The 14,099-nt window shown below is 46.3% G+C and overlaps 1 protein-coding gene across 1 annotated transcript; it reads right to left on the bottom strand.

Annotated features, from left to right (window-relative positions):
* Nucleotides 1–6,461: 6,461 nt before the first annotated feature.
* LOC121537822 (cytochrome P450 2K1-like) lies at nt 6,462–13,197 on the bottom strand. The gene is made up of 8 exons (XM_041845425.2): nt 12,905–13,197; nt 10,916–11,078; nt 9,799–9,948; nt 9,538–9,698; nt 9,239–9,418; nt 8,962–9,103; nt 7,251–7,577; nt 6,462–6,764 (listed from the first exon to the last, which is right to left on the bottom strand). Exons 1-8 carry the CDS (start codon nt 13,109–13,111, stop codon nt 6,577–6,579), a joined length of 1,518 nt encoding a protein of 505 aa, XP_041701359.1. The 5' UTR covers nt 13,112–13,197; the 3' UTR covers nt 6,462–6,576.
* Between the last annotated feature and the right edge of the window lie 902 nt (nt 13,198–14,099).

The raw sequence follows: 14,099 nt of genomic DNA, 5'->3' as shown, positions 1-14,099 counted from the left end.
AAAAAGTGCCAGAGTGACTAGCTCTTAGTATTTTTCATTCAATAAATTAATACCAGCATGAAAAAGTCAAAGAATATTACCAATTTCCATAATTTCCCCCTGATTGGTCAAAAAATATACTGGAAATGTCTGAGTCTCTTTGGTGAGAGGGACCGGTGAAAAAACTGCACTATAAGTCATAAAGTTGTCCTGTAAAAAAGTGCAATCTATTGACAGTACAACTAGCAGTATAGAGGGCACTAGACTTGAGGCAAACATCTTGGACCTTGGATGATCCTCTTGGATGTTGGTAAGAAGTTTACACTTCTTGTACATTTAGATTACCATTTTAGGCCATATTTTGGGACTTTTAGATTACAAATGTGGCTGTTATTTGGGGATCCCAACGTTCAAGACATAAGGCCTTCCACTGACAAACTGCTGCATTCCAATGTGCCTTTCATCAAACCCAATTCAGGGATTATATTTTTGGATCCCATTTTTTTTTTTAGGGGGGGGGGGGGAATTACATCATTGGATTCAAAAAATGTATCCTGAGGTCGCTCTGGATATGAGCGTCTGCTAAATGATGTTAATGTAAATGTAATTATAGTCTTGAATTCAAGAAACTGATCCTCGGACTGTATTCTTGAATTACAAACCAATAATATTATCCCAGGAGTAGGGGGTAGGGAGATCACTTCTATGGAGCTCAGTGGGGGTAAGGGCACTTGCAGTATAAGAATAGGATCCTAACATCCAAGTTTGCTCTCTCAATCATAACGTCCACTTCCTGCGGACATTTACATTTTACATAGGACCCCACCTAGGGCATCCCTAAAAGGTCATTTGAGTGTCATGTTTCTAGATCAAAATTGGTTTTACACAAATGCCCCTCAGACATCATACGGATGTCAGCATCTAGGACTGCAAGGTGTAACGATCCCGGCGGTCTGAGTCGGGTCCTGTCTGGTGACGAGTGTTTCTGGTCGTAGCTCCTGTTTCCCGAGGGTTCGGGAACGCTCCGGGGAGCGCGCTTGTTTCCGCACCTGCTTCCCATCAGCAATCGGCACACCTGGGCCTAATCATCACCCTTCTTAGGGTCTGGCCCAACATCCAGTTCCTGCCGGATCGTTAGCCATGAACAGTATGTTTTGCCGGCGTATCAGCCTCAGTACTAGAGTTAGTTTTTGTTGTTTTGTTGCACCCTGTTGACCTGCCTGGTACTTACCTCCGTTTGTGTTCTCCCCACAGTCACTCGTCCGGAACCTCTACCCAACCTCTGCCTGATGGTCGGCGGCTGCCGAGCCATCATCGGATCAACCACTGGACCCTCTACAACTCCTCCACGCCGCCGCTCTGTTCCCTGGATTATTTCCCTTCACCCTTGGTTCAGTAAATAAACACTCACCTTTTGACACCACTTACCTTGTCCTGGTCTGCTTCTGGGTTCTGGCTTAGTAAACCGTGACAGAACGATCCGGCCAGTAATGAACCCAGCGGACCTGGACTCTGTTCGCCATGCTATTACCCAGCAGGAGAAGATGTTGGGTCATCATAGCACGGTACTACAGGAGATCGCGTTGTCAGTTCGAACCTTTCTACCGGTCTGACGGAGGTCCAGAACCAACGCAAGTGGCCGGTGGAGGATCCACTACCGGTTTCATCCATCTCGCCTGCCGCTTCTGAAGCTGTGGCCATCCGTGAGCCCAAGGTTCCGACGCCGGATAAATATGAGGGGGAGCTGGGAAGATGCCGTTCCTTCCTTATGCAGTGTGGACTAGTGTTCGATCTACAGCCCTACTCTTATGCCACAGACAAGGCTAGGATAGCCTTTGTGATTGAGTTGCTGCGTGGTCGTGCGCTGGAGTGGGCTTCAGCCGTTTGGGAACGACAGGATCCCTGCATGGCTTCATACCAGGGGTTCACGACCGAGATGAGGAAGCTCTTCGACCATTCCGTCCGAGGAGGGACGCAGCTAGGCGCCTGTTTTCGCTTCGCCAAGGAACTTCGTGAGCGTGGCCGACTTCGTGATTGAGTTCAAGACGTTGGCTGTGGAGAGTGGGTGGAACGAGGAGTCTCTGCAAGCGGCCTTTACCAGGGTCTGTCGGAGCAGCTCAAGGATGAGTTGATCTCCTATCCGGAGCCTAGTGACCTGGACAGCTTGGTAGCCTTGTCCATTCGGGTGGATAATCGAGTCCGAGAGCGAAGGAGGGAGAAGCAATGGGGTCCGTCCAATCGATCAGTTTCTCAGTTCCCAGTCGGGTCGGGTGGTGGACCAGAACACATCGATCATTCTCCACCACAGTGGATTAGTGGAGAGGTCCTCTCTCCCGATTCGGAACCCATGCAAGTGGGGCGGCACGGGGTTAACCAAGGAGGAGCGTCAACATAGACGTAAGACCAACTGCTGCCTCTACTGTGGTAGCTCGGGACATTACATCTCCACTTGTTCCCGGCGGTCGTCAAACTGCCCGGCTCGCTAAAGTTGGGAGGACTTTTAGCGAGCCAGTTTCAACCTCTCAGTACCTCTGTCAGACCCCGCTTCCCGGCTACCCTTGTGAACAGGAATCAGAGCTTAGCGCTTAACGCTTTTATCGATTCAGGTGCCGATGGAAGCTTTCTTGATGCCGAGTTGGTGGAACAGCTGGGGCTTTCCAAGGAGCAATTGCCGGAAGCCATTAAGCGACCACTCTGAACGGCAGTAGTCTGGCACGTATCACGATGAGGACTGAACCGGTTAAGATGCGGTTGTCAGGGAATCATTCTGAGATGATTTCATTTTTCATTCTGCCGTCTTCCCATGTTCCTCTGGTCCTTGGATACCCCTGGCTGAAGGAACACAATCCCACGTTCGATTGGGTGACGGGCAAGGTAACGAGTTGGAGCCTGGATTGTCATGCTAACTGTCTCAAGACTGCCTGCCCCCATTCGGTTCCCAGTCAGGTGATTGAGGCTAAACCTCCAGATTTGTCCCTGGTTCCCGAGACATATCACGATTTGGGGAGGTTTTCAGTAAGCAGAAGGCTCTGTCACTCCCTCCCCACCGACCATATGATTGTGCCATCAACCTGGTCCCTGGAGCTGTCTACCCCAAGGGGAAGGTTATACAGTATCTCCCGACCTGAACGTGAGGCGTTGGAGACCTACATCAAGGAGTCCCTAGCTGCTGGTCTCGTTCGTCCCTCGTCATCACCCCTGGGGGCAGGATTCTTCTTTGTGGGTAAGAAGGATGGCTCTCTTCGACCTTGTATTGACTATCGGGGGTTGAATGACATCACGGTCAAGAACAAGTATCCCCTGCCCTTGATGAGTTCTGCCTTCGACTCCTTACAGGGTGCTACGGTGTTCACCAAGTTAGACCTACGCAATGCGTATCACCTGGTCCGGATCAGAGAGGGGGACGAGTGGTTGACGGGTTTCAATACACCGATGGGGCACTTCGAGTATCAGGTGATGCCGTTTGGACTGACCAATGCTCCAGCGGTATTCCAGAGTATGGTGAACGACGTCCTGAGAGATATGATCGGTCTCTTCGTGTTTGTTTACCTGGATGACATTCTGATCTTCTCGAAGGAACCTACCGACCACGTCCAGCATGTCCGGCAGGTTCTGCAGCGATTGTTGGAGAATCGCCTGTTCGTGAAGGCCGAGAAGTGCGAGTTTCACGCCCACACAACATCCTTTCTCGGGTACATCATCTCCAGGGGAGAGATTAGGATGGACCAGGAGAAGGGTTAGAGCGGTTCTGGAATGGGCCCAGCCCGGTACGAGATTGCAGCTCCAGAGATTTTTGGGGTTTGCGAATTTCTACCGCAGATTCATCCGGGATTACAGCCGTGTGGCCGCTCCATTAACTGCCTTGACTTCCAGCATCAGGACCTTCAAGTGGAATCCGGAGGCGGATCGAAGCGTTTCTGGATTTGAAGAGGCGATTCACCAACGCACCGATTCTCTCTCAACCGGACACGGCCCGTCAGTTCGTTGTTGAAGTGGGCCGCGTCTGATGTGGGAGTTGGCGCCATCCTGTCGCAGCGATGCTCCACGGACAGTAAACTCCATCCCTGCGCCTACTACTCTCGTCGCCTTTCACCTGCGGAGAGGAATTACGATGTGGGTAACCGGGAGCTTCTCGCGGTGAAACTTGCCTTGGAGGAGTGGCGCCACTGGTTGGAGGGGGCGGAGCAACCGTTTATTGTCTGGACTGACCACAAGAATCTTGCTTACGTGCAATCGGCGAAACGTCTCAACTCCCGTCAGGCCAGGTGGGCGTTGTTCTTCGGACGATTCAAGTTTGTCCTGACGTTCCGACCTGGGTCTAAGAACGGCAAGGCGGACGCCTTGTCCCGGATGTTCTCCAAGACGGAGGAGAGTGGGTCCAAGACCGAGACTATTCTCCCCCGGAACTGCGTCGTGGGAGCAGTCATGTGGAAGATTGAGGAGGAGGTGCTGGCGGCCCTTCGGACTCAGCCCGGTCCTGGTAACGGTCCACCCGGTCGGTTGTTTGTGCCTGAGTCGGTTCGTCCTGCTGTTCTCAAGTGGTCCCACGCCAGTAAGATGGCTTGTCACCCTGGCGTGGCTCGGACTATGGCGTTTCTTCGCAGAGCGTTTTTGGTGGCCTGCCATGGCCGAGGGATACTCGGGGTTTTGTTGCTGCCTGTCCAGTGTGTGCGCAGAATAAGAGTACCAATCGGCCCAGCTCTGGACTACTTCACCCCCTTCCTATTCCCCGGCGTCCATGGTCGCATCTGGCCCTGGACTTCGTCACGGGGTTGCCCGCTTCTGAGGGGAACACGGTCGTTCTGACTATCGTGGACAGATTCAGCAAGTTCGCCCACTTTGTGCCGATTGCCAAGCTTCCCTCTGCCTCGGAGACGTCCGAGATCCTGGTTAGGGAGGTTTTCAGGGTCCACGGTTTGCCCAGTGATATCGTTTCCGACCGTGGCCCTCAGTTTACCTCTGCTGTCTGGAAGTCCTTCTGTTCGGCCATTGGAGCTACAGTCAGTCTCACATCTGGTTTTCACCCCCAATCCAATGGTCAGGCGGAGAGAGCCAACCAGAAGATGGAATCCACGCTACGCTGTCTGGTCTCTTCCAACCCCACCTCCTGGGCCTCTCAGTTGCCTTGGGTTGAGTATGCCCACAATACTCTCCCTACATCTGCCACTGGGATGTCTCCCTTCCAGTGCCTGTATGGCTACCAACCTCCCCTGTTCCCTTCTCAGGAGAAGGAGCTCTCAGTGCCTTCTGTTCAGGCCCACATTAGTCGTTGCCACCGGACCTGGCATCGGGCCAGAAAGGCACTCCTTAGAGGTTCGGACCGGTATCAGCTCCAGGCGAATCGTCGCGGATCCCCGCTCCCACCTATACCATCGGAGATAGGGTTTGGTTGGCCACACGGGATCTTCCGTTACGGACTGAGTCTAGGAAGTTGTTACCGAAGTTCATTGGTCCGTTTGTGGTGGAGAAGGTGATCAATCCAGTGGCAGTTCGACTCAAACTACCGAGGACGCTCAGAGTCCATCCCACCTTTCATGTCTCCTGCCTCAAGCCTGTCCTCCTCAGTCCTCTGTTGCCTCCTCCGCCTCCTCCTCCTCCTCCTCGGATGATCGGAGGTGGTCCTGCCTACACGGTGCGGCGCATCATGGATTCCCGACGGCGGGGCCGGGGTTTCCAGTATCTCGTGGACTGGGAGGGGTATGGTCCTGAGGAGAGGAGTTGGATTCCGCGGCGACAGGTCCTAGATCCGGATCTCCTCAGGGACTTCTACCGCCTCCATCCTGGCGCTCCGGGAGTCCGCCCGGTGGCGTTCGTCGGAGGGGGGTACTGTAACGATCCCGGCGGTCTGAGTCGGGTCCTGTCTGGTGACGAGTGTTTCTGGTCGTAGCTCCTGTTTCCCGAGGGTTCGGGAACGCTCCGGGGAGCGCGCTTGTTTCCGCACCTGCTTCCCATCAGCAATCGGCACACCTGGGCCTAATCATCACCCTTCTTAGGGTCTGGCCCAACATCCAGTTCCTGCCGGATCGTTAGCCATGAACAGTATGTTTTGCCGGCGTATCAGCCTCAGTACTAGAGTTAGTTTTTGTTGTTTTGTTGCACCCTGTTGACCTGCCTGGTACTTACCTCCGTTTGTGTTCTCCCCACAGTCACTCGTCCGGGAACCTCTACCCAACCTCTGCCTGATGGTCGGCGGCTGCCGAGCCATCATCGGATCAACCACTGGACCCTCTACAACTCCTCCACGCCGCCCGCTCTGTTCCCTGGATTATTTCCCTTCACCCTTGGTTCAGTAAATAAACACTCACCTTTTGACACCACTTACCTTGTCCTGGTCTGCTTCTGGGTTCTGGCTTAGTAAACCGTGACACAAGGCCACTCTGAATGGTGATCAAAAGCTGCTTCAGTTCATTTTGGTCCAATCAACTTTAAACCTCCGATCCCTGTAGCCAGTTATATATATATATATATATATATATATATATATATATATATATATTCATATCATTCATGTCCATGTTCAGCGACAAAATAGTTGTTCAGCATATTCATAAAGTTGGGAGTCTAGTGTGTAATATACATTGGGACCAGACTCTCATCTCAGACACGGCTCACAGCACACAACTGGTGTGGTGAAGGAGTGAGGGTGAACCCCAGGGATGGTGTGAGGTCCAGATCATCCTCTGTTACCCCGGGAGGAGGAGAGAAACAAAATCTCTGCAGGAGGGAGGTGAAGAAAAGGAAGAGCTCCATCCTGGCCAGACCCTCTCCTAGACACACCCTACGACCTGGAAGAGGAATATGAGGAAGCAACATGAGGACAATAGATCTGTAACTATATAATAACATAGATAACTATAGGTTCCTATAGTTGACAAATATCAATATTCCCACTGGGCACAGACGTCAATTTAATGTCTATTCCACGTTGGTACAACATCATTTCCATCCCCTCAACTCTCTTTGAGTCAAAGCAATGAGGATATCAGATTTAGTTAGTTGAGCACCATAGAAGGATATCAGAATTAGTTAATTGAGCACCGTAGAAGGATATCAGATTTGGTTAATTGAGCACCATAGAAGGATATCAGATTTAGTTAGTTGAGCACCATAGAAGGATATCAGATTTAGTTAATTGAGCACCATAGAAGGATATCAGATTTAGTTAATTGAGCACCATAGAAGGATATCAGATGTAGTTAACTGAGCACCATAGAAGGATATCAGATGTAATTAATTGCTGAATGATAGTATTAAAAAACAGTGGGACTCACCTGCAGAGAAGGGCATGAAGGCATCCTTCTTGACGAATCGACCTTCCTCGTCCAGAAAGTGGGCGGGGTTAAAGGTGTGAGGGCTCTCCCATTCGCTCTCATCTTGCAGGACAGACGTCAGCAGAGGAAACACTTCAGTCCCCTTTTTGATGAAGTATCCCTGGAAGGTGATGTCTCGGCTGGTGGTGTGAGGGATGGCCATGGGTACAATGTTGGCCAGTCTCTGGGTCTCATGGATCACTGCATCAGTGTAGGGCAGGTTCTTCCTGTCCTCTACCAAGGCCTGACGACTTCCTATGACCCTGCTTATCTCCTCTTGGACCCGGTCTGGAAAACAAAGAAAGAGGGAGGGACAAAGACACTATAAAATCTGAATGATCTTCAGGCTGAGGGAGGGACAAGCATGTATCTGTTAATTTAATTCAAAGACCTGTGATTCGAGTGGGAAATTTGCCAACATTTACAGCAAGTAAAACCTTATTTACATAAGTATTCAGACCCTTTGCAATGAGCCTCAAAATTGAGCTCAGGTGCATCGTGTTTCCATTGATCATCCTTGAGATGTTTCTACAACTTGATTGGAGTCCACCTGTGGTAAATTCAATTGATTGGACATGATTTGGAAAGGCACACACCTGTGTATATAATGTCCCACAGTTGACAGTGCATGTCACAGCAAAAACCAAGCCATGAGGTTAAATGGAAGAAGTTTGGAACCACCAAGACTCTTCCTAGAGAAGGTCCTTGTTTAGGGAGGTGCCCAATAACCTGATGGTCACTCTGACAGAGCTCCAGAGTTCCTCTGTGGAGATGGGATAACCTTCCAGAAGGACAATCATCTCTGCAGCACTCCTCCAACAAGGCCTTTATGGTAGAGTGGCCAGACAGAAGCCAATCCTCAGTAAAACGCACATGACAGCCCACTTGGAGTTTGCCAAAAGGCACCTAAAGAACTCTCAGACCATGAAAAACAAGCCTCTCTGTTCTGATGAAACCAAGAAACCTTTGGTCTGAATGCCAAGCGTCACGTCTGGAGGAAAACAGCTCATCACCTGGCCAATACCATCCCTACGGTGTAGCATGGTGGTGGCAGCACCATGCTGTGGGGATGTTTTTCAGTGGCAGGGACTGGGAGACTAGTCAGGATCGAGGTAAAGATGAACGGAGCAAAGTACAGAGAGATCCTTGATGAAAATCTGCTCCAGAGCGCTCAAGACCTCAGACTGGGGCATAGGTTCACCTTCCAACAGGAAGTTGCCCAGCCAGAACCCGGACTTGAACCCGATCGAACATCTCTGAAGAAACCTGAAAATAGCTGTACAGTGATGGTCCCCATCCAACCTCACAGAGCTTGAGAGGATCTCCAGAGAAGAACGGGAGAAACTCCCCAAATACAGGTGTACAAAGCTTGTAGCGTCATACCCAAGAAGACTCGAGGCTGTTACCGCTGCCAAAGGTGCTTCAACAAAGTATGGAGTATAGGGTCTGTGATATTTGTTTTTCTTATTATTAATACATTTGCAAACATTTCCAAAAACCTGGTTTTGCTTTGTCAGTTTGGGATATTGTGTGTAGATTGATGAGGGAAAAAAACTGTTTTAATCTATTTTAGAATAAGGCTGTAACTTAACAAAAAAGAAAGGGTCTGAATACTTTCCGAATGCACTGTACAACGTGTTTGTCAGGTGAGTGTGTGAGTATCAGTCCTTACCCTGTATATGGGGGTACTTGGCCATGAGCAGCAGACCCCAGCGCAGGGTTGTCCCGGTGGTGTCGGTACCAGCAGCAAACAGGTTGGCCACTGTCTGTATGAGATTCTCATTGTGGTAATGAGAGTTCATGTTGCCTGATTCCTTTTAATACATAAACAAACAAACACAGGTCATGTTTCAGTAAACAAGAACAGGTATTTCTAAATCATCTCCCCGGACCCCCTAGTTATTCACTCCAAGAAATGACATGTTTATAACTGTAATAACTCTTTATACCTCCAGGGTCTGCTTTCGGACAAGGAACGAGTCCACAAAGCCTCTACACATCTGAGAGTTGAGAGTCTCCTTCAGCCCCCTCACCAGCTCCATCATCTCCTCTTTGTTGTTGGTATTATTTTTAATGATACGGGTCCTGGACTTCAGCAATGGGCCCAACCATGGGAACATGTTGTACAACTTTAAATAAAAAGCAACGCAAGAATGAACTCTGTATATATTATACTTGGACTAATTGAGTCTAGTGTGACCAGTCTGTCATTGTTCTCAAAGTAAACATGATAAGCACCGTATCGTACCTGTATTGAAACAGATCCTCCAAGTTGGATGGCCTCATTGGCTTGATCCACCGAGCGTCGGAACCGGGGATCAGAGTATTCAAACCTGCTGCCGTACACAATGCTGCAGATGATGTTGGAGACGGCGTAATTCATTGGCTGGGTTGTATCAAATGCTTTACCTGTGACAAAGAGCAACAACAGACTTGAAATGAGAAAAACTGAGACAAGATGAAGACTTATTTTTCTTGTGTTATTGATATAAGAACATCAAACTTTTACCCTTGTGCTCTTCAAACACTTCAGTCAGGTAGCGAATTTCTTCAATGATCTTCTCCTCGCTCGCTTTCTTGCCCATTCCAAAGTCCCTAAGGTTTGTCAGGGCAAAGCGTCTCATCTCTTTCCATGAATCTCCATTGGCAAATACAATACCTATAAAAAAGTACAGTAGAACAAAATTGTTCTGATGTAGTAGTTGAGTGACATTCTTAAAGGAATACAAATCTATTTTAAGAGCACAGATTAATGGAAGTAGCAGGTTTCATACAAAATCAGATTTTTTCTTCATATTTATATCAGATATTTGGGGTTGTTAGAACACAGAAGAGCATCGTATATATTGTTGTTGGTTTTTACAGTATGGCACCAAGCAGTGGTGTAAAGTACTTAAGTAAAAATACTTTAAAGTACTACTTAAGTAGTATTTTGGGGTATCTGTACTTTACTTTACTATTTATATTTTTGACGACTTACTTTTACTTCACTACATTCCTTAAGAAAATATTATACTTTTTACCCCATACATTTTCCTTGACACCCAAAGGTACTCGTTACATTTTGAATGCATATTAGGACAGGAAAATAGTCAAATTCACCCACTTATCAACCGAACATCCCTGGTCATCCCTACTGCCTCTGATCTGGCGGACTCACTAAACACACATGCTTCGTTTGTAAATGATGTCTGAGTGTGCCCCAGGCTATCCGTAAATTTTTAAAACAAGAAAATGGTGGTGTCTGGTTTGCTTAATATAAGGAATTTGAAATAATAATATAATAATATGCCATTTAGCAGACGCTTTTATCCAAAGCTTTTATCCAAAGTGACTTACAGTCATGTGTGCATACTTTTACTTTTACTTTTGATACTTAAGTACATTTTAGCAATTACATTTACTTTTGATACTTAAGTATATTTTATTTTAAACCAAATACTTTTAGACTTTTACTCAGGTAGAATTTTACTGGGTGACATTTTCTCTAGGTATCGTTACTTTTACTCAAGTATGACAGTTGGGTACTTTTTCCACCACTGGCACCAAGCATGCCTACTTAACTGTCCATTGTCAAGGTTTGCAATGTAGTAGGCCTGAGAATCAGTTAAGTTATCTGACATTACCGTGTCCTTTGTTTATTTCATTAAACATATGATTGATGCCCCTGTCCCCAAACTCCTCTGCATGGTTGACCAGTGCTTGCTTGACTGTCTTGTATCCTACAAGAACGACCACTTTTCTGGGTCCAACGTGAACTGTGAACACCGAGCCATATTTCTTGGACAGCTGTAAAACATGAAATAAGCCGAAAGGCCAGGTTTAGACAGATAAGATCCTTTCCTTTCAAAGCCAAATGCCTCGTAAAATGTGAGAGTATGAACTTCTGAGGTCAATGTTTGACAGACAAGTTTTTTGTGTTACCTTCCAGAAATGAATGACTGATAATGTAAATACCCAGCTAGCACATAACGTTCTGAGAACCATGTTTCTTAGCGCTTGGTGAGAGCGTGGTTGTCATATGGTTATTCTGCAAACAACCTTCCCACATCTTTCTGGGAATGGTGCAGTATAGCTGCTTGGCTTTCGAACATTGTCACTTCATTTAAGGAACTTGACAAAAAATACGTTATTTTATTGGTATTTCATTACTTTAACAGAATGTTTCCTAAAAGTTCAAACATGGTTAAATTTAATTAAAATGTTGGTAATGTTCAGGAACGTTCTCAAACTGGTTTAACCTCTTAACGATCTGACCCTTTTTTTCAATTTTCGTCTAAAATGACATACCCAAATCTAACTGCCTGTAGCTCAGGACCTGAAGCAAGGATATGCATATTCTTGATACCATTTGAAAGGAAACACTTTGAAGTTTGTGGAAATGTGAAATTAATGTAGGAGAATATAACACATTAGATCTGGTAAAAGATAATACAAACAAAAAAGCATGCGTTTTATTTTTATTTTGTTCCATCATCTTTGAAATGCAAGAGAAAGGCCACAATATAATATTGCAGTTTAGGCGCAATTTAGATTTTTGCCACTAGATGGGAGCAGTGCGCGCGCAAAGCTTCAGATTGATCCAGTGAAGAATTGCAATACTGGAATATTTTGTATCAAGTCTGCCCAAATGTGCCAAATTGGTCTCTTGATACATTTTTAAGTACATAACTATAGAGAACATACAAAAATGATATGGTAATACAAAATGTAAGTTTGGAATGTCATACATGATGGATCATTAGAAACAACATTCTTCTGTGGGAATTTGAGAACTTCATCATAATGTTTCCTACAGGTTTCCTCATTGTTCTATTTAAAGTCATGTTCTCAAATTGTTCTGAGAACATTAAGAAACCGTTCCATAAAAACCACAAGAAAACTTTAATAACGTTCAGAGAACGTTCTAAGAATGTTATTTATAAACATACATTCCATTCTCAGCATCAACAAAACTCTCTCTATCCTCTATCTTGTTAAGTGTGTTCGGGTGTGTTGGCTGCACCTACTGTTCAGCCACAGCTAATCTTAATGAGTGCTTGTTTCCTTTTAAATGGGGTCTGTTTGAATAGACTAAAATTAACAGATTTGTATGATTAAAAAAACATGGCATGCTAGCTCCATCCTGGTGACGCTGTGGACCAATTCCATGGATAGAGAACAGAAAATTATAGGTTTGAATCTCATTGATGCTGTGTCACAATTAAAAAAGAAATGTGTTTTCAAGATTAATGCCTAAGGAAATGAAATTCCATGTGTCCTGTCTGTGCTTGGAATTCAAAAAAGCTAACACAAAATAAGCTAGCAGTGTTATTAAAAGTCTTATTGAAACATTCAGTGCAACTTTTAAGGAAGTTCTTAAAAAACCCTCAAGATAATCAATATTTTCCGCAAACTGTTCCCTTCTGTTCTCAGAACGTTTAAAAAACGTTACATTTTATCGGTCAGGAAACGTATGGCTTCGTTCCCACAACCAATATGAAACCAAAAACATACGTTCCCACAACTTCCAAGAAACCAAATGTGCTAGCTGGGTACTGTGAGTCAATACCTTGAAAGGAGGTACTTGAAATTGAATAGTTCAAGCAAGCAAGCTTTTGACATTAAAATCTCACCTCACAGAGAGTCTGGTAGGGCCTCTTGAGATCCAGCAGGAGCAAGTTACCAATTAGGGGCAGCGGCCTAGGTCCTGGAGGCTCCTTTCCGTGTTCCTCAGAGCTGGATCCAGAGGAGAGGAGGTAGAGGACCAGCAGAAACAGCACAGCCCCCACCAGTGTCACTGTGCTGGGAGCCTGGAGGAGAAGACCCTCCATAAGAGACATCCTCGATCTGAGCTATTACACCTTACACTGGGCTAAAAAGAGAGACCGCTTGTGCTCATACACAACAATAACTCTCTAAGAACTTCCTGCCCATTGAGCTGCCTGCCTATGGAGCTCTTCTTATGTAGAGGAAGGGACTGCCTCGAGGGAGGAGCTAGGTGTCTAGGCAAACACACACAATAGTAAAACTGCCAAGGCTACACAGCACATTCCCTGCAGATCATTTACTAAATGATAGCATGATCTGATCATACTTTAGCTAAGGTCACTATGCCTGTCCTCATCCTGAGAGATGTTCCTCTTTATTACACCCTCGATAAAACACTGAATAGAACTGCAGACAAGTGGAAAAAGAATGAGGAACAACCTGAGGATTAGGCAATAGCTCTGTGTGTTTGCTTCGGCTGTAACAGGGTGCTTCCTACACCACCCTATGTGAATGCCATTGAGTATAGAGAGCTCTGACTCGAGCCACACACAGGTTCTTAGACTTTGGTTTGGACTGGCGGGTTACAAAGTAGAGGCAGACAACAGTTTCCAAACAAATGTTTTATTAAGGCGTGGCTCAGTGTGGTTGTCCAGAAAAAATTCAGTTTCACCAGTTCAGTTAAATATTTTGTCATTCAATTTATTAATAGTGATCTGTTGTATAGATTTAAAACAAAGTCAGCAAAGACCCAACACAGGAACAGAGAGATCATCTGAATGATCTTTAGCTTGGTATCGGTTCAATGACCTGTGCTTCAAGTCGGTCTCTTGCCAATGTTTAGAGCTGGCAACACCTGTCTCTGTGTTTTGTGTCACTATATAAAAGGTCACGGACGGTTTTTATTCAGTGTAAAGGTCCCTACATAAAGGCTGTGTGTGTCTATTGGTCCTTACCCTAAATTGGACACTTACACTGATATCAGTACTGGCCAATCCCCTCTAAAGTATTAATTCCTGCAAAAATAAATTAACTGTACATTTTACATTTAATTTAGTAGGA

Source organism: Coregonus clupeaformis, chromosome 24 (genome assembly GCF_020615455.1).
Source record: "Coregonus clupeaformis isolate EN_2021a chromosome 24, ASM2061545v1, whole genome shotgun sequence".
Lineage (NCBI taxonomy): Eukaryota > Metazoa > Chordata > Actinopteri > Salmoniformes > Salmonidae > Coregonus > Coregonus clupeaformis.
This window is presented reverse-complemented; position numbering and strand designations above follow the sequence as displayed.

Excerpts from the sequence above, each read along its gene's own strand:
- LOC121537822 (XM_041845425.2), bottom strand. The coding sequence starts at position 13,111 with ATGTCTCTTATGGAGGGTCTTCTCCTCCAGGCTCCCAGCACAGTGACA. Across the intron at positions 11,079-12,904 it reads CCTACCAGACTCTCTGTGAG|CTGTCCAAGAAATATGGCTC; the intron begins GTGAGATTTTAA and ends CATGTTTTACAG. Across the intron at positions 9,699-9,798 it reads AGTGTTTGAAGAGCACAAGG|GTAAAGCATTTGATACAACC; the intron begins GTAAAAGTTTGA and ends TCTTTGTCACAG.